The sequence below is a fragment of the Pleurodeles waltl genome, chromosome 5 (genome assembly GCF_031143425.1).
Source record: "Pleurodeles waltl isolate 20211129_DDA chromosome 5, aPleWal1.hap1.20221129, whole genome shotgun sequence".
NCBI classification, from domain to species: Eukaryota; Metazoa; Chordata; class Amphibia; order Caudata; family Salamandridae; genus Pleurodeles; species Pleurodeles waltl.
Window position 1 is genome coordinate 10,398,803 of NC_090444.1, and position 22,209 is coordinate 10,421,011.

At 47.5% G+C, this 22,209-nt stretch overlaps 1 protein-coding gene across 1 annotated transcript; it reads right to left on the reverse strand.

The window, feature by feature from the left end:
- Nucleotides 1-1,181: 1,181 nt before the first annotated feature.
- On the reverse strand, nt 1,182-21,424 carry LOC138295253 (zinc finger protein 420-like). The gene is made up of 2 exons (XM_069233448.1): nt 20,805-21,424; nt 1,182-4,681 (listed from the first exon to the last, which is right to left on the reverse strand). Exon 2 carries the CDS (start codon nt 3,590-3,592, stop codon nt 2,534-2,536), a length of 1,059 nt encoding a protein of 352 aa, XP_069089549.1. The 5' UTR covers nt 3,593-4,681; nt 20,805-21,424; the 3' UTR covers nt 1,182-2,533.
- Nucleotides 21,425-22,209: the final 785 nt, after the last annotated feature.

Below are 22,209 nucleotides of genomic sequence, written 5' to 3' on the forward strand. Positions count from 1 at the left end.
GGCTCTGATATCACCTGCTGGCACTGGCAACTCAGATGCTCCCAGAGTTCCCTACCACCTTGGAATCCAAGATAGCAAACCCAGGGACCCTCTGGAGGAGCTCTGAGCACCAACCCTGGGGGTGGTGATGGACAGGGAAGTGGACACAGTCAAACACACTGACAAACAGGCCAAAATGGGGGTAACCATGCTAGGAAGAGGCTACTTCCTCTAACACATTAAGCTGGGAACAGGGAAAGAAATCTGGTTGTTGCTTTGTGTAACATTTGCATTCTGTCAAAGTTTGATACTCTTTGGAGTTTGCACATTGTCACCTCTGTGGGAAAGGGGTAACTTCACTGGGACCCCCTATATCAGTGAGAAGGTGTGGATGTTTTTTGACATAGCAACTGATGACTCTTTTAAATGAAAGACTTCACAATCAGTACATTTTAAACCCGGGTGACCTTTTTGATGCATCATCAGAGAGGGTTTGGTGGGAAATGCTCTTTCATGATTATAATATTCAAATGGCTTCTCCCAAGTTTATCATTTCTGGTCAAGAGTTAGTTCAGTTTCGTTCTGGAATGCTTGTTGACACATTAGGTTCCTCCTGGGAAAAAACATTTTGCAAGAAAAAGTTGTTCCTGTCAATATGGAGTATCTTGGTCACATTTATGGCTTCTATTGAGTCAGTGTGGATTTTCAGATGCTGCATGAATAGTCCCCAGTGTATAATTTCTGATTAAGCATTACCAATTCCTTTGTAATGAATGCCTCGTCACACGGAAGACAGATGCAGTTTCTCCCTGGAATGCATGTAGACACATTAGGTTCCCTCTGTGAAAAAACACTTTGCAAAAAAAGTTGTTTCTGCCAATATGGACTCTCTGATCAGCATTTGGTCAAATTTTTTGATTCTATTAATTCACAGTGTGGATTTTCAGGTGCTGCATTAATAGTTCCTTTGTAATAATGGCTGTGTCACATTCAGTATATTTCTATGGAGGCCTCAAAAAAACATTAAAATGTTACTAGACCTGCAGGTCTGTTGACTTAAATAATCTATTCAACCTAATTGCAATGCTCTTGACCCATAAACTGCTTTCAAATTATGTGGCAAGTATTTTAATTCACTGAGCCACCGTTTTCTTCATTGTCATATATGAGAGCAGCTTCAAATACGTGAGTTCAGCATACATGATGTATAAAAAAATATATTTTGTTTGATTTAATAAACTAAACCTTTGCTACACATATAATACAAATCTAGGCACATACAGGATACACCTGATCCCTGATTTGCCTCTTTGTTCATTAACAGCATTGTCATCAGGGCAGGGCAGGAATGTTTCTCAAATCATATTTCAAAACCATCACTTTTAATAAATGCATAACTAAAGCATGAAGTGGTAGCATGCTGTTATTTGCAGTCAGCAGATTTTCCATTGAAATGACCACAACATTTCCCACTGACTCGGGGTTTTACTGATACAACTATAGAGTTTAGAAACAATAGTGTTTGGAAATAGATTTTTTGGAAATACTTGTCATTTGCACATCACCAAGTAAAGTGTTCTGATATACTCTGCTCCTATTTAAATATCTTTGTTTGCATCACACTTCTGATTTTTTTTTTTAAAGTGCTTTAATAATTTCTGACATTTTGAATATCTGTACTATTCATTTGTAAGCTATTTAAATGTTGTTAGAAAAAACTGACATCGTACAGCCTTTTGTTTCATGATTGCTCGACAGCTCACTTGACAAAAAACTAACTGTAGTAAGAGAAAGCATTTTCCATGATAAGCAGCTGTTAGTAAAAAGACAACTTGACCTTTGACCTATATCCTTGAACAGACAGCAAATGTGTCAAGATAAAAACAAGATTTAAAGGCATCTCTATAGCTCATTTACTTTCTGAATGAAGAGAACACCTGTTCCTTTCCACCGTAAGTTCACTCGCACCCAGCCTTCAGGCCCAACCTGGTAAAGTCTGACTCGCCATAGTGAGTGGGCAAGTAGATTTTGAAGCCTGCTATGGTGTCTCTCCTGTGTGGAGGACAGGTGTCCCACTAGTAATGACGTTCTGATGCTGCATTAGCTTTGTCAAGGATGCCTTGCCACACTGACTGCAGTGACATGCATTCTTCATCATCATTACTTTCTCCTCTGTGTTGACTTACTGTTATTGTATCTGGTGTGCCCTGCCAATACATGAACTGCCACATTCAGTACATTTATTCGGCTTCTCCCTGGGTGGATTTGTTGATGCTGCTTTAGATTGGACTTCCTTGAGAACACTTTACTACCCTCTGTATATTGATATGGTTTCTTTCCTGTGTGAACCCTCCAATGTTGCATTTAACTGTGCTTTACAATGAATGCTTGGTCACATTGAGTACATTCATAGGGTTTCTCCCCGGTGTGGACTTTCTGATGTCACTTTCTAATAAATGTATTCTCACATTCAGTGATGTTGAATGGTCTCTCCCTAGTGTGGACTATTTGATGTCACTTCAGCTTTCCAATTGTTATAAATGCTTTGTCACTTTCAGCATATCGATGTGGATTTGTCCCCAGTGTGGATTTTCTGATGTCGCACTAGGTTTCCACTTGTTATAAATGCTTTGCCACATTCTGTACATTGATATGGTTTCTCCCCAGTGTGGACTAAATGATGTCGCATTAGATTTCCATTTGTTGAAAATGCCTTGCCACATTCTGTACAATCATAAGGTTTCTCCCCAGTGTGGATTTTCTGATGTCGTTTTAGCATTCCATTTGTTATAAATGCCCAGTCACATTCTGTACATTGATATGGCTTCTCCCCAGTGTGGATTTTCTGATGTTGTTTTAGCTCTCCGTTTCTCATAAATGCTTTCTTGCATTCTGTACATTCATAGGGTTTCTCCCCAGTGTGGACTTTTTGGTGTTTCATCAGATATAACTTTGAAATAAATGTCTTGTCACATTCTGTACATTCATATGGTTTCTCCCCAGTGTGGACTCTTTGATGTACCCTTAGATATGACTTTCTAATAAATGCTTTGTCACATTCTGTACATTCACATGGTTTCTCCCCAGTGTGGACTCTTTGATGTACCTTTAGATATGACTTTCTAATAAATGTTTTGTCACATTCTGTACACTCATAGGGTTTCTCCCCAGTGTGGATTTTTTGATGTTGCATTAGTTCTCCATTGGTAATAAATGCCTTGTCGCACTCATTACATTTATACGGTTTCTCCCTAGTATGGACTTTGTGATGTCGCGTTAGGTGTCCATATGTTATAAATGCCTTCTTGCATTCTGTACATTTATACGGTTTCTCCCCAGTGTGGATTTTCTGATGTCGTTTTAGTGCATCATTTGTTATAAATGCTTTGTTGCATTCTGTACATTCATATGATTTCTCCCCGGTGTGGATTTTCTGATGTCGTTTTAGCCCTCCCTTTATTATAAATGCTTTGTTGCATTCTGTACATTCATATGGTTTTTCCCCAGTGTGGACTTTCTGATGTTGCATTAGTTGTCCATTGGTAATAAATGCCTTGTCGCATTCTGTACACTCATAAGGTTTCTCGGCGGTGTGGACTTTCTGATGCTGCATTAGTTGTCCATTGGTATTAAATGCCTTGTCACAATCTGTACATTCATATGGTTTCTCCCCAGTGTGGATTTTATGATGCTGCTTTAGATTGTTCTTCCATCTGAACACTTTATTACATTCTGTGCATTCATATGGTTTTTCCCCGGTGAGGACTTTCTGATGTTTCAATAGGTCTCCACATGTAATAAATGACTTGTCACATTCTGTACATTCATATGGTTTCTCCCCAGTGTGGATTTTATGATGCTGCTTTAGATTGTTCTTCCATCTGAACACTTTATTACATTCTGTGCATTCATATGGTTTTTCCCCGGTGAGGACTTTCTGATGTTTCAATAGGTCTCCACATGTAATAAATGACTTGTCACATTCTGTACATTCATATGGTTTCTTCCCAGTGAGGATTTTCTGATGTTGTTTTAGCTCTCCATTTGTTATAAATGCTTTGTCACATTCATTGCACCAATAAAGTTTCTCACCAGTGTGGACTTTCTGATGTCGCGCTAGGCGCCCATTGGTAATAAATGCTATGTTGCATTCTGTACATTTATATGGCTTCTCACCACTGTGGATTTTTGATTCAGCTTTAGATTCTTCTTCCTTCCAAACACTTTATTACATTATGTACATTTATATGGTTTCTCCTCTACGTGGACACTCTGATGCTGCATTAGGTCTTTCATTGCAAAGAACACTTTTCTACAGTCAGTAGACCAAACAGGTTTCCTCCAGTATGAAGTTTCTGATGTCGCACTTGCTCTTTCTCCGCCTAAAAAATGTGCTTCACATTATAGATATTCATACGGTTTCTCTCCTGTGTGTTCTTTCCGATTACAGGTTAGCTCTTGCTTCGTAATGAAGACCTCATCAGACTTGCTTCAGTATGTCAGTGCGATATCTTCAATGTATATCATCTGCTGCATAAGAGCCAAGTACAGATCACACTAGGGAATTTGGGTTTTCTGCTGTAGACTTTGGCAAGGCATTAAGTTACAAGTTAAAAGATTCTGAGGCATACTGTTTTTACATCACTTCCTACACAAGTGATGTTTAATGTCTTTACCTTTTTCGCTTATTTATTTATTGCACCTGTTTGATTAAGAAAAAGAAACACAGAATAAGCTGCAATGCAGAGCCCCTCACAAAAATATGTTGGCATTTAGTGAGACAAGTGCACTGAAGAAATTCTCAATCACACTTTCAATGTAAAGATGCAGTAGGCAGAGTAAGGGCATACGATCCTTCCGTGATCTCCTTCTATCGAGGAGTGTGGACTCAAGGAGTAATCAAGACACCAGAGAAGGTTCCTTGTTCAGTGAGTGAGACCCTCTCCCTACAACACACTACAATGTTAAATCCATAGAGACAAGATGTCTCCTTTCTTATCCAGGGAATGCTTCCTATTATCACACAGCCTAACAAATAATACAAGATGGAGCCTTTTCCATTGAATGGACCATGCAACACAGAACATCACAATAACGACGTGAAACCTAAGCAAATGCTGCAAGGAGTCCTTTGTACTATCAGAGAGCCTAGGATAGGACTCGGATAGGTAATCTGAGCAACTTCCATATAGGGTAATTTCGGAGATCTGAGGTTCTGACCAGATCTATACAAAGAACAGGAGGTTTACAACTATTTTAAACACACATTGGCTAAGTCATTAAGTCTCACCGTTCAGAATTACAGGCTTTCCCAATGCTGCACAACTTAAGGAAAAATAAAATAAAAAGGTGGAATGATGCGGCTAATGTTGCATCATTCTGAAGGTATGCTCCACAAATGTGAACATCTGCAGATTGAAAAGCGCACCATTTTCCATTTTTGGTTTGGTATTTAGTTAAGACCTTTTATTTTAGATAAATTACATATATAATATACTTAAAGGGGCCTGTTCTACCATTCACATTTTGCTTCTGGCCACTACAGAATACAGCACAGGGAAGTGGGTCAGCCTATTTTGCTGTCAAACTTCACTCTGAGTGACTGCATTCCACTCTTTCACAAGGAGGTACTAGTAGGAAAATACCCTCTTCCTTGGTTAGCCCCTTTGTCAGTGCCAGATGTCAGTGTGTTTGACTGTGTTCACTGGGATCCTGCTAGCCAGGATCCCAGTGATTATGCTCTCTCCTCCAAAAGTCTGTATTTCACCCACAATTGGCACACTGATGCCCCCTTATAAATCCCAATATATATAGGGTACACAGGGCATTGGGGTTCCAGGGGATCCCTATGGGCTGCAGCATATATTTTGCCACCTATAGGGAGCCCATGCAAATACTTCTGCAGGACTGCCATTGCAGCCTGTGTGAGAAGGTGCAAGCCCCCTTTCACTCCCATTTTTCACTACACCAAGTCACCTATAAGTCACCCCTAACGTAGGCAGGCCTTCTAGCCCAGAGGGCAGGGTGCAAAGTATATGTATGTGAAGGCACCCCTGCACTAGCATCCCAGGATGCTTGAATCCTGTCCAGGGAGGACCTGGTTTGGCAGTTCGGGTTGGACTGCTCCCATAGGGAGCAGGATCAAGACTGATTTGCAAATGGCTGGGTCTGAACTGGGGTGACGTGGCAAGCAAAATAACCATGGATTAAACCCAGATCTGTGACTGGAGGTGAGTGTTTGAAAAGTTTTATTTTATTTTGTGATATTGCTCCCACAAATTCCAGGCCCAATTTCCCAGACTTTGTAAGTGCGGGGACTCCATTTTACACGTGTACTGGACATAGGTCACTACCGTTGCTGGTCACCTGCGGCAAAGTAAAACTTGGCATAGATGGTCCCTAACTTTCACTGGCCTCACATGTCAGAGGAGTTGTGTCGCTCCTATATCACTTGTGAAGCCAGTGGCAAGACAGGTAGCCCCCTTAATCCCACTGCCAGTGGTTGAGGTACCCTTTGAAAGGGTAGGGGTTGATATTGTTTACCCCATTGACCCTCCTACAGCTTCTAGAAACGGATTTATTCAGGTGGTGTTGGACCATGCCACCAGGTATCCAGAAGCCATACCTCTTAGAACCACTACAGCTCCTACAGTGACCAAGGACTGAGAATATTTTTCAGGGTGGGTTTCCCAAAGAGGTTGTATCAGAGGTAGCAACTTTGTGTCTGCATACTTAAAAGCAATGTGGAAAGAGTGTGGTGTAATATACACCTTACCATCCCCAAACAAATGGGTTGGTTGAGCATTTTAATAAAACACTCAAAGGTATGATAATGGGACTCTCTGAAAAACTCAGGAGGAGATGGGATGTCCTGTTACCATGCTTCCTCTTTGCCTACGGGTAGGTAACCCAAAAAGGAGTGGACTACAGCCTCTTCGAACTCTTCTTTGGTCACCCTGTTAGAGGTCCACTAGCATTTATGAAGGAGGGTTAGGAACAGCCCCTGAAGCCCCCTTCACAAGATATAGTGGATTATGTACTTGGCCTCAGATCAAGGATGGCTGAGTAGATGAAGAAGGACAGTAAGAACCTTCAGGCAAGCCAAGAATTACAAAAGCAATGGCATGACCAGGAGGCTGTCCTGACTGTGTACCAACCAGTCAGGAAGTGTGGGTCCTGGAGCCAGTGGTACCACGAGCACTCCAAAGCAAATGGAGTTGACCACACATCATTGTGGAAAAGAAGGGTGAGGTCACTTATTTGGTTGACCTTGGCACTCCAAGAAGACCCCTTAGGATACTTCATATGAACTGCCTAAAGCCCTACTATAACAGGGCTGACATAAGCCTGCTCATGGCCACTGATGAGGGACAGGAAGAGGAGTGACCCTCTCCCTGACCTCTTTTTAAATTCTGCAGCTGATGGTTAATTTGTGGGGGTAGTCTTAGCAGATTTCCTTTCTCAGTCTCAAAAGGAAGACTGCAGAAATCTCCAGGGACAGTTCTCAGATCTGTTTTCCCTTATACCTGGTCAAACCACATTGTGTGAACACACCATCGATACAGGGGACAGTCTGCCTGTCAAGAGTAAAGTATACAGACAACCTGCTCATGTAAGGGATTGCATCAAAGCAGAGGTACAAAAGATACTTGACCTGGGAGTTATTGAGTACTCAGATAGCCCCTGGGCTAGCCCAGTGGTACTTGTCCCAAAGCCACACTCTCACAATGGGAAAGGAGAGATGAGGTTTTGTGTTGACTATAGAGGGCTCAATACAGTAACCAAAACAGATGCTCACCCTATCCCTAGGGCAGATGAGCTCATTGATATACTGGCATTGGCCAAGTATTTTAGCACTTTTTACCTTACTGCAGGTTATTGGCAGATTAAGCGGTCAGAAGATGCTAAACGCAAGACAGCATTTTCAACCATTGGAGCGCACTACCAATTCACAGTAATGCCTGTTGGTCTGAAGAATGCACCTGCCACTTCTCAAAGGTTTGTGAACACAGTCCTCCAAGGTCTGGAAGCCTTCATTGCAGCATAGCTAGATGATATAGCTGTCTTTAGCTCCACCTGGGATGATCACCTGGTCCACCTTTGGAAAGTTTTGGAGGCTCTGCAGAAAGCAGGACTTACTATCAAGTCGTCAAAGTGCCAGATAGTGCAGGGGAAGGTGGTTTATCTGGGACACCTAGTAGAAGGAGAACAGATTCAGCCACTACAGGGGAAGATCCAAACCATTTTGGATTGGACTCCTCCTACCACACAAACCCAGGTCAGAGCCTTCTTGGGGTCACTGGGTATTACAAGAGGTTCATTAAGAACTATGGCTCCATTATTGCCCCACTTAATGACCTCACCCCAAGAAAATGCCTAAAAAGGTATTGTGGACAGCCAGCTGTCAGAAAGCTTTTGAGGAACTCAAACAGGTCATGTGCTCTGCACCTGTTCTAAAGAGCCCAAACTACTCCAAGAAGTTCATAGTTCAGACTGATGCTTCAGAGGTAGGGGTTGGGACAGTTCTCTCAGAACTTAATACAGAGGACCAGGAACAACCGGTAGCTTTTATCAGCAATAGGTTGACCTGCGGGGAAAAGAGTTGGCCAGCCATAGAGAAGGAGAACTTTGCTGTGGCCTGGGCCTTGAAGAAGTTGAGACCATACCTCTTTGGTACTCACTTCATTGTTCAGACAGGCCACAAACCTCTTATGACTCAAACAGATGAAAAGAGAAAACCCAAAATTGTTGAGGTGGTTCATTTTCCTACAGGGTATGGACTTTACAGTGGAACATGGACCTGGGAGTAACCACTCCAATGTGGATGGACTCTCCAGATGTTTCTGCTTAGACACAGAAGACTCATCTGGGCAAGGTTAGCCTTCTTGTCCCGCTTTTAAGGGGTGGAGGTTGTGAAGGAAAGTACCCTCTTTCTTGGCATGGTTACCCCCTTTTTCTGCATGATGTCAGCTTGTCTGACTATGTTCACTAGGATCCTGCTAACCAGGACTCCAGTGATTATGCTCTCTCTCCCAAACGTCTGTATTTCAACCACAATTGGCACACTGGTGCCCCCTTAAAAGTCCCTAGTGTTAGAAATGGGATCTTTGGGTGGCAGTCAGGTTACCCCGTGTCCAAGCAAGTACCCTCACTCTAGTCAGGGTAAAGGAGAATCGCACTCAGTTAAACCCCACTCTCCTCCTTGGTAGCTTGGCACGAGCAGGCAGGCTTAACTTCAGAAGCAATGTGTAAAGTATTTGTACCAACACACACAGTAACTCAGTAAAAACACAAAAAAATGACAACACAGGTTTAGAAAAATAGGTAATATTTATCTAAACAAAACAAGACCAAAACGATAAAAATCAAACATACACAAGTCAAGATATGTATTTTTAAAAGAATAAGAGTCTTAATCCTTAGAGAACAGTGAGAATGCTGTTATTTCACAAAAGTAACTGGGTAGCGTCAAAATAAAGCAGCACGGGCGAGTGTACGTCGAAAAAGGCCAGGGATACGTTGATTTCTCACTCGCGTCGTTCCTCCTCCTGTTGGGTCAGTGCGCGTCATTTCTTCTCTCCCGCAAGAGAGCGATGCATCAATCCGGACAGGCAGGGGAAGTCTTTGATGGTCCTGAGACTTCAACAACAGCAGTCAAGCTCAGGTCAGGCCCTTGGAGATTCTTCTCAAGCAGGAATGCACAACAAAGTCCAGTCTTTGTCCCCTTTCACAGGCAGAAGCAGCAACTGCAGGATAGCCCAACAAAGCACAGTCACAGGCAGGGGCAGCACTTCTCCTCAGCTCTTCAGCTCTTCTCCTTGGCAGAGGTTCCTCTTGATTCCAGAAGTGATCTTATTTTCAGGGGTTTTGGGTCCTCTTCTTATACCCCTTTCTGCCTTTGAAGTAGGCAAACTTCAAAGAGAAGTCTCTGTTGTTTTCAAGCTCCTGCCTTGCCCAGGTCAGGCCCATGACACGCACCAGGGGGTTGGAGACTGCATTGTGTGAGGGCAGGCACAGCCCTTTCAGGTGTAAGTGACCACTCCTCCCTCCACTTTAGCCCAGATGGCTGATCAGGATATGCAGGCTACACCCCAACTCCCTTTGTGTCACTGTCTAGAGAGAGGTGCAAACAGTCCAACTGTCAAACTGACCCAGATAGAGAATCCACAAACAGGCACAGTCACAGAATGGTTTAAGCAAGAAAATGTCTACTTTCTAAAAGTGGCATTTTCACACACCCAGAAACCTAAAAATCTAGAAACCAACTTCTCTAAAAGATGTATTTTAAAGTTGTGAGTTCAGAGACCCCAAACTCCATGTCTATCTGCTCCCAAAGGGAATCTGCGCTTGAATAATATTTAAAGGCAGTCCTCATGTTAAGCTATGACAGACCTATGCCTTGCAACAGTGAAAAACGAATTTGGCAGTATTTCACTGTCAGGACATGTAAAACACATCAGTACATGTCCCACCTTTAGCATACACTGCACCCTGCCCATGGGGCTACCTTAGGGGTGCCTTACATGTATAAAAGAGGATGGTTTAGGCCTAGCAAGTAGGTACACTTGCCAAGTCGAATTGGCAGTTTAAGACTGCACACACAGACACTGCATTGGCAGGTCTGGGCCTTGTTTACAGGGTTACTAATGTGGGTGGCACAACCAGTGCTGCAGGCCCACTAGTATTATTTAAATTTACAGGCCCTGGGCACCTCTAGTACACTGTATGAGGACTTACTAGTAAATCAAATATGTCAATCATGGAAAGCTAATTACACATAAATGTTACATAGGAGCACTTGCACTTTAGCACTAGATAACAGAGGTAAAGTGCCCAGAGTATCAAAAACAGCACAAACAGAGTCCAGCACACATCAACAACCTGGAAAACAGAGGCAAAAAGTTAGGGGAGACCACGCAAAGGATGCCAAGTCTAACACCTAGTATATGGTACCTAGGTACCCAGGCCATTGGGGTTCCAGGGGAATCCTATGGACTGCAGCACATATTTTGCCACCCATAGGGAGCCCATGTAAACAGTTCTGCAGGACTGCCATAGCAGCCTGCGTGAAACTGTGCAAGCACCCTTTCACTGCCATTTTTCACTACACAAGGTCACTTATAAGTCACCCCTAAGATAGGCCTTCTAGCCCAGAGGGCAGAGTGCAAAGTACCTGTGAGTGAGGGCACCCCTGCACCAGCAGAGGTGCCCCCATGAACTCCAGGCCCATTTTCCCAGACTTCGTGAGTACGGGGAACCAATTTCATGTGTGTACTGGACATAAGTTACTATCTACGTCCAGCTACATAATGGTAACTCTGAGCATGTTTGGTATCAAACATGTTAGAATCATACCCCAAGACTTTTGCAAGCAGTGGTTGTATGATTCCATGCACTCTGGGGGCTCCTTAGAGGACCCCCAGTATTGGCATTTCAGCCTTCTGAGGGTTTCTAGATAGCCCAAGCTGCTGTCACCTCCCAGACAGGTTTCTGCCCTCCTGTTGCTTGAGAAGCTCAAGCCCAGGAAGGCAGAACAAAGGATTTCCTTTGGGAGAGGGTTTTTACACCCTCTCCCTTTGGAAATAGGCGTTACAGGCATGGGAGGGGTAGCCTCCCCCAAGCCACTGGCAAGGCTTTCCAGGGCTCATTTGGTGCCCTCCTTGCATAAACTAGTCTACACTGGTTCAGGGACCCCCCAGTCCCTGCTTTGGCACAAAATTGGACAAAGGAAAGGGGAGTGACTACTCCCATGTCCATCACCACCCCAGGGGTGGTGCTCAGAGCTCCTCCAGAGGTTCCCGAAGTTTTGCCATCTTGGATTCCAGGTTGGCAGGGAACTCTGGAAGCATCTGAGTGGCCAGTGCCAGCAGGTGACGTCAGAGCACCCTCCCGATTGGTGGTCACCCAGCTAGGTGACCAATCTCAGTTTCAGGGCTATTTAGGGACTCTCTCTTGGGTGGGTCCTAAGATTCAGATTGCAAGACTCAAGCAGGAATCAGCTGCACCCTCCACTTTGACTTCTGACCGAAGAAACTACACCTGGACTCTTCAGGACCCTACAAACTGCAACAAAGAAGAAAGACGCCTTCTGCAACATTGTTTCTCCGGCTCCTTCCAGCAGCTGCAACATTTCCCCGGTCCTGCATCCTGTGAAGACAGCCCATCTTCAGCCTGCATCAGAAGGAAGAAGGAATCTCCCTTGGGGTGAAGGAGTCACTCCCCTGCTTCTGCAGGCACCAACTGCGACGACGGCCGGCTGCGTGGATCCCCTCTGCTGCTGAGCTGCGTGGATCCTGCATCATGGGTGGTGGACTGAAGTGTTCCCGACTGTCCTCTCTTCCAACTGTCCAACTTGGGTGAAGGTAAGCCCTTGCCTGCCCATGCAGGACAGTAGCCCTGTGCCCCAAGCTATTTGCAGCAGCCAAGGCTTGTTGGCATCCTTCCTCCAAGATCTTTGTGCATCTTGCAGATCCAGCCCCCATCACTCCTTCCTGCGACGCACAGCTCCCTGAGTGCTTCTCTGGCGGCGTGGGAGCCTTTCTCGTAGTGGTGTGTGGGCCTCTTCTGCGACTCTTCTGTCCCCGTCCTGTAGGACTCCTGTGGGTGTTGCCAGGTCTTCTGTGGGCTCTCCGTGCTGCTGAGTGCCCCCTCTGACTTCCCCTCCTGGGTAGAGTCCACCTGGTCCTTCCTGGTCCCCGGCAGCGCCATTGTCCTCTAACTGTGAGCTTTGCGTGGGCCAAGGCTTGTTGGCAGACTTCGATGACGCAAACCCACCTGCAATCCTCCATCCAGCGTGGGACATCACCTGTACCCTCCAGGAACCTGGCTTTGTCTTCTTGGGTGCAGTGCTGACTCTTCTTCCTCACCAGTGGTTCACTTCTTGCACCTTCATCCTGGTGGGCTGGGACTCCTGCCCTTCCTGGACTCTTCTGTGCTTCTTGGACTTGGTCCCCCCTTTTCACAGGTCCTCTGGTGCAGGAATCCACTGTTGGTGTCTTGTAGTCTCTTCTGGGTTTTGCAATATTCTTCTGTTCTTCTCTGTGTGTTCTAGGAAACTTACTGTGATTTACTCCTGCTTTCCTGGTCGTTGGGGTGGGTTGTGGTACTCACCTTTGGGCTTTCTAAGTACTCCCAACTCCCATCTACACACTACACTTACCTAGGTGGGGGACCGACTTTCGTATTCCACTTTCTTAGTATATGGTTTGTGTTCCCTCTAGGCCTATTTCTCTATTTGTGATTTTCCCTAATTGTACTGTTTCTGCATACTAGTGTATATAATGTGTGTATTACTTACCTCCTAATGGAGTATAGCCTCTATGGTATTTCTGGTATATGTGTCACCAAAATAAAGTACCTTTATTTTTGTACCAGTGAGCATTTTCTTTCAAGTGTGTGAGTACTGTGTGACTACAGTGGTATTGCATGAGCTTTGCATGTCTCCTAGATAAGCCTTGGCTGCTCATCCACAGCTACCTCTAGAGAGCCTGGCTTCTAGACACTGACTACACTACACTAATAAGGGATAACTGGACCTGGTATAAGGTGGAAGTACCATAGGTACCCACCACACACCAGGCCAGCCTCCTACAGTAGTTTCCTTCAGTGCCAGCGTTTCTGTTTGTACTTAATAATTACGTTAGTGTTGCCTGTGTGTTTAGAGCCTCATGTGATATCAGGACGCTTTCTAACAACTCTTCACAGCACAGGGCACATTCCAGCTTTATCAGTTCCTGACTCCTGCTAATGCTGTTGTAAAGTCCTTTTGGAGCTGTCCATTTGCATCTATTCTTTATAAAGTAAGACACTTTTCAGAATGCACGCAGTGAAATACATTTAGAACTGCCCTCCTGTATGTATTTTAATTGAGGATTACAGCTATGTTTGTAAACCAACTTCGTCTGTATGTCCTGCTTGTATGTCTCTCTAGTTTGCTTTCAGTGTTCTTGTCAGGCTTACATAGATATTTAACTATTATATCACTAATTGAATCTGCACTGTGCCATCTATGCATCTTTGCAATCCTATCTATCTTCCCATGTGTGTTGATATACTTGTCAGTCTATAATCTTTTCTATTTAGGCGCTATCTACAGCAGAGAGACAACAGGAATATTAAGTGAACAATAAGGTAGGACCCAGAGCAGGTGTAGATACTATCCAGAGCAGCAGGTCTGCCGATAATCCTTAGCACAGCAAGTGGAAGTGCTATGCACAGCACAGTGGGTCTAGGCGCTATCTTCAGCAGAGTGAATGTAGGAATATTAAGGATACAATAAGGTATGACCAGAACAGAACAGATGTAGATGCTATCCAGAGCGGTCGGTCTAGGCACTACCTGTTGTACAGCAAGTGCAGGGGCTACGAAGAACACAGTGGGTCTAGGCGCTACCTCCAGCAGATTGAGTCTGGGAAGAATTCCGAACAGGGAGAGTGTAATGATATTAGGGTGGCTATAATTAGAAGAGCTATGGCAGCGTCTAGGTGCTATCAATACTATATTGACTGGGTGTTCTCATGAACTGAGTGACTTTAAATGGCATCAGGAAAGAGATTAATCAAGACATTGATTATCAAAAACACAGAGTCATCTCAGCATTATTAGTAATGGATGAGTAAAGTGGGCGTGAGCAATAAATTGATTGGCGTTAAGCTGACTGTCGCTATATCCAAAATTCTGAGTCACCAAGTAAAATTAACTACTCTAACAGCAAATTACAGGCCTTATTTTGTCATTTCAAGGATGGTGATAGGTTCAGCAGCTGAACTGTGCTTTTATTTAATGACACTAGGAGTGAGGTGCCATTTAATATAATTTGCTATGTTGCCACCAATTGTGGTATTTTTCTCCTGAGAATTTGACACAAGTGTGAGAACAAGACTCTTTATAGCTGTGGATTCACAGCAGCTTCTTGTTAAATGCAGTGTATAATATGTGTGTCCTAAATGCTTCTGAAGGTGGAGTGACCACAGGTCTGTTAGAGAGAGTCACAGCAGAGTACAAGGGACCCTCAGAGGTGCACATGACTTCTGTCTAGCGCCTCTCTCGTGTCACCAAATCTTACACCCACACCTCTGTCGTGCCCCTATCTCTTACATCTACACCTCCCTTGTGCCTCCATCTCTTGCATCCACACCTCTTGTGTCCTCGTCTCTCACAACCACCCCTCTCTCGTGTCCCCATCTTACACCCACACCTCTCTCATGTTCCCATCTCTTGCACTCACATCTCTCTCGTTCCCCATCTCAGACCCACCTGTCTCGGGTCCCCATCTTACACCCACACCTCTCCCATGTCCACATATTACACCCACGCCTCTCTCATGTCCACATCTTACACCCACACCTCTCCCATGTCCACATATTACACCCACGCCTCTCTCATGTCCACATCTTACACCCACACCTCTCTCATGTCCACATCTTACACCCACACCTCTCTCATGTCCACATCTTACACCCACACCTCTCATGTCCACATTTTACACCCACACCTCTCTTATGTCCACATATTACACCCACACCTCTCTCATGTCCACATATTACACCCACATCTCTCTCATGTTCCCATATTACACCCACATCTCTCTCATGTTACCATCTCTTGCACTCCCAACTCTCTTGTGTCCCCATCTGTTGCACCCACACTTCTCTGATGTCTGCATCTCACACCTACCTGTCTGATGTCCACATCTTATACCCACACCTCTATTGTGTCCCCAGCTCACACCCACCTGTCTCGGGTCCCCATCTTACACCCACACCTCTCCAATGTCCACATATTACACCCACGCCTCTCTCATGTCCACATATTACACCCACGCCTCTCTCATGTCCACATCTTACACCTACACCTCTCTTGTGCCTCCATCGCTCGCACACCTCTCGTGTCCTCGTCTCTCGCAACCACACCTCTTGTGTGTCCCTGTCTCTCGTACCCACACCTCTCTCATGTCCCTGTCTCTCGCACCCAACCCTCTCTCGTGCTCCCATCTCTTGCACCCCACACCTCTCTCGTGTCCCTAACTCTTGCCTCCACCTCTCTTGTGTCCCCATCTCTCGCACCCACACCGCTCATCTTCCCATCTCTTGCACTCACACCTCTTTCGTGTCCCCATCTCTTGCACTCACACCTCTTTCGTGTCCCCATCTCTTGCACTCACACCTCTTTCGTATCCCCATCTCTTGCACTCACACCTCTTTCGTGTCCCCATCTCTTGCACTCACACCTCTTTCGTGTCCCCATCTCTTGCACTCACACCTCTTTCGTGTCCCCATCTCTTGCACTCACACCTCTTTCGTGTCCCCATCTTACACCCACACCTCTCTCATGTCCACATCTTACACCTACACCTCTCTCATGTCCACATCTTACACCCACACCTCTCTCATGTCCACATATTACACCGACACCTCTCTCATGTCCACATCTCACACCCACACCTCTCTTATGTCCACATCTCACACCCACACCTCTCTCATGTCCACATCTCACACCCACACCTCTCTCATGTCCACATCTCACACCCACACCTCTCTCGTGTCCCCATCTCTTGCACTCCCACCTCTCTTATGTCCCCATCTGTTGCACCCACACTTCTCTCATGTCCCCATCTCACACTCACCTATCTGATGTCCACATCTTATACCCACACCTCTCTTGTCCCCAGCTCACACCCACACCTCTTTCAGGTCCCCATCTCTTTCTCTCAAACCTGTCTTGTGTCCCCATCTCTTGCACCCACACCTCTCGTGTCCCCAGCTAACACCTACACCTCTTTCATGTCCCCATCACTTTCTCTCAAACCTCTCTCGTGTCCAAATCTCTTGCACCCACACCACTCGTGTCCCCAGCTCACAACTACACCTCTTTCATGTCCCCATCTCTTTCTCTAACACCTCTCTTGTGTCCCCATCTCTTGCACCCACACCGCTCTCGTGTCCCCATGTCACACCCACACCTCTCATGTCCCTATCTCTTGCACCCACACCTGTCTCATGTGCCCATCTCTCGCACCCACACCTCTCTCGTGGGCCCGTCTCTTGCACCCAAACCTCTTCTGTCCCCATCTCTTACACCCACAACTCTTGCGTCCACATCGTTTACACCCACACCTCTCTTATGTCCACATCTTACACCCATACCTCTCTTGTCCAAATTGTTTGCATCCACACCTCTCTCGTGTCCCCATCTCACACCCACACCTCTCTCCTGTCGCCATCTTACACCCATACCTCTCTCCTGTCCCCATCTCTTACACCCAGGGGTTCTGTTCACTGCATTTCTCTTACATTCACTGTCTACATCCCTGTGTCTATTACTTGGGATAAGTGTCCCTTTCAGCCACATTGTCCTGCTTAGGTTTCAAGTCCTGTATTTGGAAATGAGTTTTTTAAAGTGAGTTCTTGCACCCTGATGTTAGGGGGGCTGTGAATGTTGCCTTGTTCACTACAGCTGTTCTGTCACAGTGATTTAGAGGTCTCTCAGAACACCTAGGGGTGCAGTGCGTAGGCAGCATCAGGCACCACCCCCACCTCAAGAACTGATGCCCCAGCAGTGATTGAGACCGGATGGGTCTGTAACCCACTGATACCCAGAACCTTTCACATTTTAAAGGTTTGTTTCTGGCACTCCCTGTGCTGAAAATAGTGGAGGTGGCCTCATTTCATCATGTGATTGTGGGCGAGATGATGCAGTTCCAGGTACGCAAAACTGTACATTTTTGTAAGGTAAAGTAATTTTCATAGTGGGATTTCAACCAGACTCCCTCATACACATGTTCAGCAGGTGAATAAACCAATCAGGCTATCCTACTGGCTTTAGCACAAGTGGCCTGCTTGTTATCTACAGACCACCCCAGCAGGCACTGGACTTCCTGACCTCTCAGGGGCACTGGACTGTGGAACCTGCAGGTGACAGTTCATGGCAAGGGCTCCACTCACCTGTTCATTGACAGCTTCTCAGCCTCTTTGTGTACACCTCACAGACCTCAACGCTGGGAGGGGTTTGAAGAATGATTCTACCTTTTCCACTACAGTCCACCCTGACACTTGTCTGATACCCACAACTCACCCTCAGCTCCACCTCCTTTTGTTTCTCCAATTCTTGTGTGTTTGGTGCTGCACATGCAATATAAACATGCAAAATAAACAATCAAATACAGTTAGTACAGTTCAGGTAGGGGAAGTGTGTGGGAGACAGGGGGCAGAGGGGAGAGAAGGCGGCCAAGGGGAGTGAAGAGGACAGAGGTGAGAGAAGGGGACAGAGGGGGCACAGAGGGGAGAGAGGGGGCAGAGGAGAGAGATGAGAGGGGGCAGAGGAGAGGGAGAGGGGGCAGAGGAGAGAGGGAGAAGGGGCAGAGGAGAGAGAGGGAGAAGGGGCAGAGGAGAGAGAGGGGGGCAGAGGAGAGAGAGGGACGCAGAGGGGAGAGAGGGACGCTGAGGGGAGAGAAGGGGACAGAGGGGAAAGGGAGGGCAGAGGGGAGTTAGAGGGTAGAGGGGGCAGATTGGAGAGAGGGGGCAGAGGGGAGTGATGGGAGGAGGGCAGAGGAGAGGGAGAAGGGGCAGAGGAGAGAGGGAGAAGGGGCAGAGGAGAGAGGGAGGGGGCAGAGGAGAGAGGGAGGGGGCAGAGGAGAGAGGGAGGGGGCAGAGGAGAGGGAGAAGGGGCAGAGGAGAGAGGGATGCAGAGGGGAGAGAGGGATGCAGAGGGGAGAGAGGGGGCCGAGGGGAGGGGAGAAGGGACAGAGGGGAAGACAGGGGGTGCAGGGGAACAGAGGGGGCAGTGGGAGGCAGAGGGAGCGGGGAGGCGGAGGGAGCAGGGGGGCAGAGGGAAGGGGCGGGCAGATTTTTAAAGCACTCTCCAGCCCAAAGCCAACCACAAAGTAGGTCGTATGTAGCCCAATGCTGCTACTCCTAGGAAGGAGGGGCAGGGGCAGAGTCAAGCAGGCAGTAAATGGAGATTTGTGCCCGGACCCTTCCGCAGAGGGGGTGGGCGCAGAATGTCTGCTCCTGCTAACTGCTTACTTTCTCTCTGAGTCCTCATGGGGGGGCATTTTCAGGGAGCTGGAGCTCGACCCGGGGGTACTGGGGGGCTTTACTTGACACTAGTTACATTACACAAGGACACATTATTCATTTATTTTATGCACAGGGCAATTAAGTGATCTGCCCAGGATCACAGGATGCTGAGCCAGCGCCGAGACTGGATCCTGACTCCCCAGTTCTAAGTCAGCAGCTTTTGCGAATTTTAAGCAAAGTTGTCAAAGGAGATTGTTAATGTGAGGAGCTGAGATTTCTTTCCATGGACTCGGTTACCTTCCTCCCACCTGAGAAACTGCCCAACAAACTGTGGATTAAACAAGCAGGGCTTTCATGCTGGCAAATCACGGGGTCCCGCGCCCACAAAGGGAATGTAAATGGCGTCGAGGCGCTATCTGCCGCTCTGTATAATACAGGTTTATGTTGTTAAACTCCCATTGTTCAGGGAAGCTTCTGGAAGTGCAGATGTGTTTTGGGGGGGGGGGGTGCGGGGGGGGGCTGCTGAAATGCAGGTGACCCCGCTGCACTTCCAAAGTTTCTTAACTTCTCACCTTAAAGGGGCTCCGAGCTCAGGGGTACAACCCACAAAAGACTGATCCTGTAACCCACACACATTTCTAAATTCCAGCCCAATATGCTAAAAATAGCGGAAAGTCATTTATAAAACAGACCAATAGTTACCAATCCACAACACCGGGGAAAATGATGCCAAACTGTGCGTGACCCGGACCAACCTGCCCCTTCCCAGGACAGAGGTCACTTTTATACCAATATAGACCAGTGTCAGGGGTCACCGGCCTGAGACCCCCGGGAGCGGGAGGGGTCGGAGAGAAGGAACCCAGTCACCGTTTTTATTCCTCTAATTACACTGTAAACAGGAGGAGGGAGCAAACCCCCTCACTCAGTGACTTCCCGGCTCCGACCCTCCCACCCGGATAACTCACCCGCAGCAGATCACACGGCCACAACTCACTCACCTGCAGCAGATCACACGGCGACAACTCACTCACCTACAGCAGATCACACGGCGACAACTCACTCACCTGCAGCAGATCACACGGCCACAACTCACCGGCAGCAGATCACACGGAGACAACTCACTCACCCGCAGCAGATCACACGGCCACAACTCACTCACCCTCAGCAGGTCACACGGCGACAACTCACCGGCAGCAGATCACACGGCGAAAACCTGCAGCAGATCACACGGCGAGACCTCACCTGCAGCAGATCACACGGCGACAACTCACTCACCTGCAGCAGATCACACGGCCACAACTCACCTGCAGCAGATCACACGGCCACAACTCACTCACCTGCAGCAGATCACAGGCGACAACTCACTCGCCTGCAACAGATCACACGGCGACAACTCACTCGCCTGCAACAGATCACACGGGGACAACTCACCTGCAGAAGATCACACAGCGACAACTCACTCACCTGCAGCGGATCACGCGGCGACAACTCACCCACCTGCAACAGATCACAAGGGGACAACTCACTCACCTGCAGCACATCACACGGCCACAACTCACTCACCTGCAGCACATCACACGGCGACAACTCACTCACCTGCAGCAGATCACAAGGCCACAACTCACTCACCTGCAGCAGGTCACACAACTCACTCACCTGCAGCAGATCACACGGCCACAACTCACTCACCCGCAGCAGATCACACGGGGACAACTCACTCACAGTAGATCACACGGCGACAACTCACCCGCAGCAGATCACACGGGGACAACTCACCTGCAGCAGCTCACACGGCGACAACTCACTCACCTGCAGCAGATCACACGGCGCGCTCCCTTCACACGGCATTTCTGGGTGATAATAATTCGCTGTCTGTGTCCATCCAGGGCTTGTGTGGTCGCCCCCACCGCTGCCATTAGCAGGGACCGCGGACGGGCCTCATCCAGTGGGGGTGGTCTGCTCCCCACAATCACCCCCACCCGAGGGATGGTGAAAGGATGGAGGAGGGAGGGATAGGGGGCGCTATCCTCTCTCTCTCCTCTCACAATAAATGTGACCCCCCCAACCCCTGAGATCTGTGGTTCAGCCTCCTGTCGAGATGAGTGAAGTACCTCCCACACCTGGTGCTTGCACCCCCGTCCTGTCTGCACCCCCACACCTAGTGCTTGCACCCCTGTCCTGGCTGCACCCCCCACCTAGTGCTGGCACCCCTTGCCTGTTTGCACCCCAACACTGCTGGCGCTTGCACCCCTGTCCTGGCTGCACCCCCACACTGATGGCGCTTGCACCCCTGTCCTGGCTGTACCCCCACACACCTGGTCCTTGCCCCCGTGTCCTGGCTGCACCCCCACACACCTAGTCCTTGCCCCCGTGTCCAGGCTGCACCCCTTAGACTACAGTACAACTCTTCCCACCAACCTTGGGCCCTTCCCTTCTCCCAACGCCTCTTTCCTGCCCCCTCCCTGCAGACTCCTCCCCCTCCCACAAATTCCTGCGGGAGGGGCTGTTATTCTTTTCTCTCCCTCCCTCCCTCTTAGCACAGTCCAGAATCTGGACCTCGTCACCCCCAAATCTGACACAGCCTCGCCCCACGGCCATGTAAACCCTCCTCCTCTTGTGAAATATTCCTCTTGTAAAGCGCTTCAGCCCCTTTCGGTAATGTCAGCGCTATATGATTGTGCATAAATGTATAAATAAAAAAACTCTGTAACTCTTCTGTCCGCCCCCATTCGTGCCCCCTGCGGACTCACCCTCCTGCCCCCTCCACGAATGCTTCAGATGGGGGCTTTTATAGTTATCGTTCCCCAGGGGCTCCTCTCTTCATATGTAGTGCTTCGCAGCGCTCTGCTGTGGGAGGGGACATCTAGAGGGCTTGGGAGGGGGCAGGAGCCCCCACTGAGGCCTGGCTACCCGTGTCTGCATGGGGGTCTCTTGGAACCACCCCCGGCTCCGTTTCTGCCATTTGTAAGCACATAGACGAATGGTAGATGAAACTACAAGTCCCAGAATGCAACTTTTAATATAAAGTGTGCATTACAAATCATACAGTGCTGTGCGAGTGTTTTGGCAGCGAAGGCTGACTGAAGATGGGGGTGATGAGTGGTGGGTGGGGGCTCCTTGGACGTAAGAGACGGGGGGGAGGCAGAGGGGAGTATGTGGCCTCCAACCCCAGAGCACACTGCACAATGCACGTCATTTCTTTAATACCAGATCT

Bases quoted from the DNA above. Each gene is read 5' to 3' on its own strand.
- LOC138295253 (XM_069233448.1), bottom strand. From the start codon at position 3,592: ATGCAGCATCAGAAAGTCCACACCGCCGAGAAACCTTATGAGTGTACA.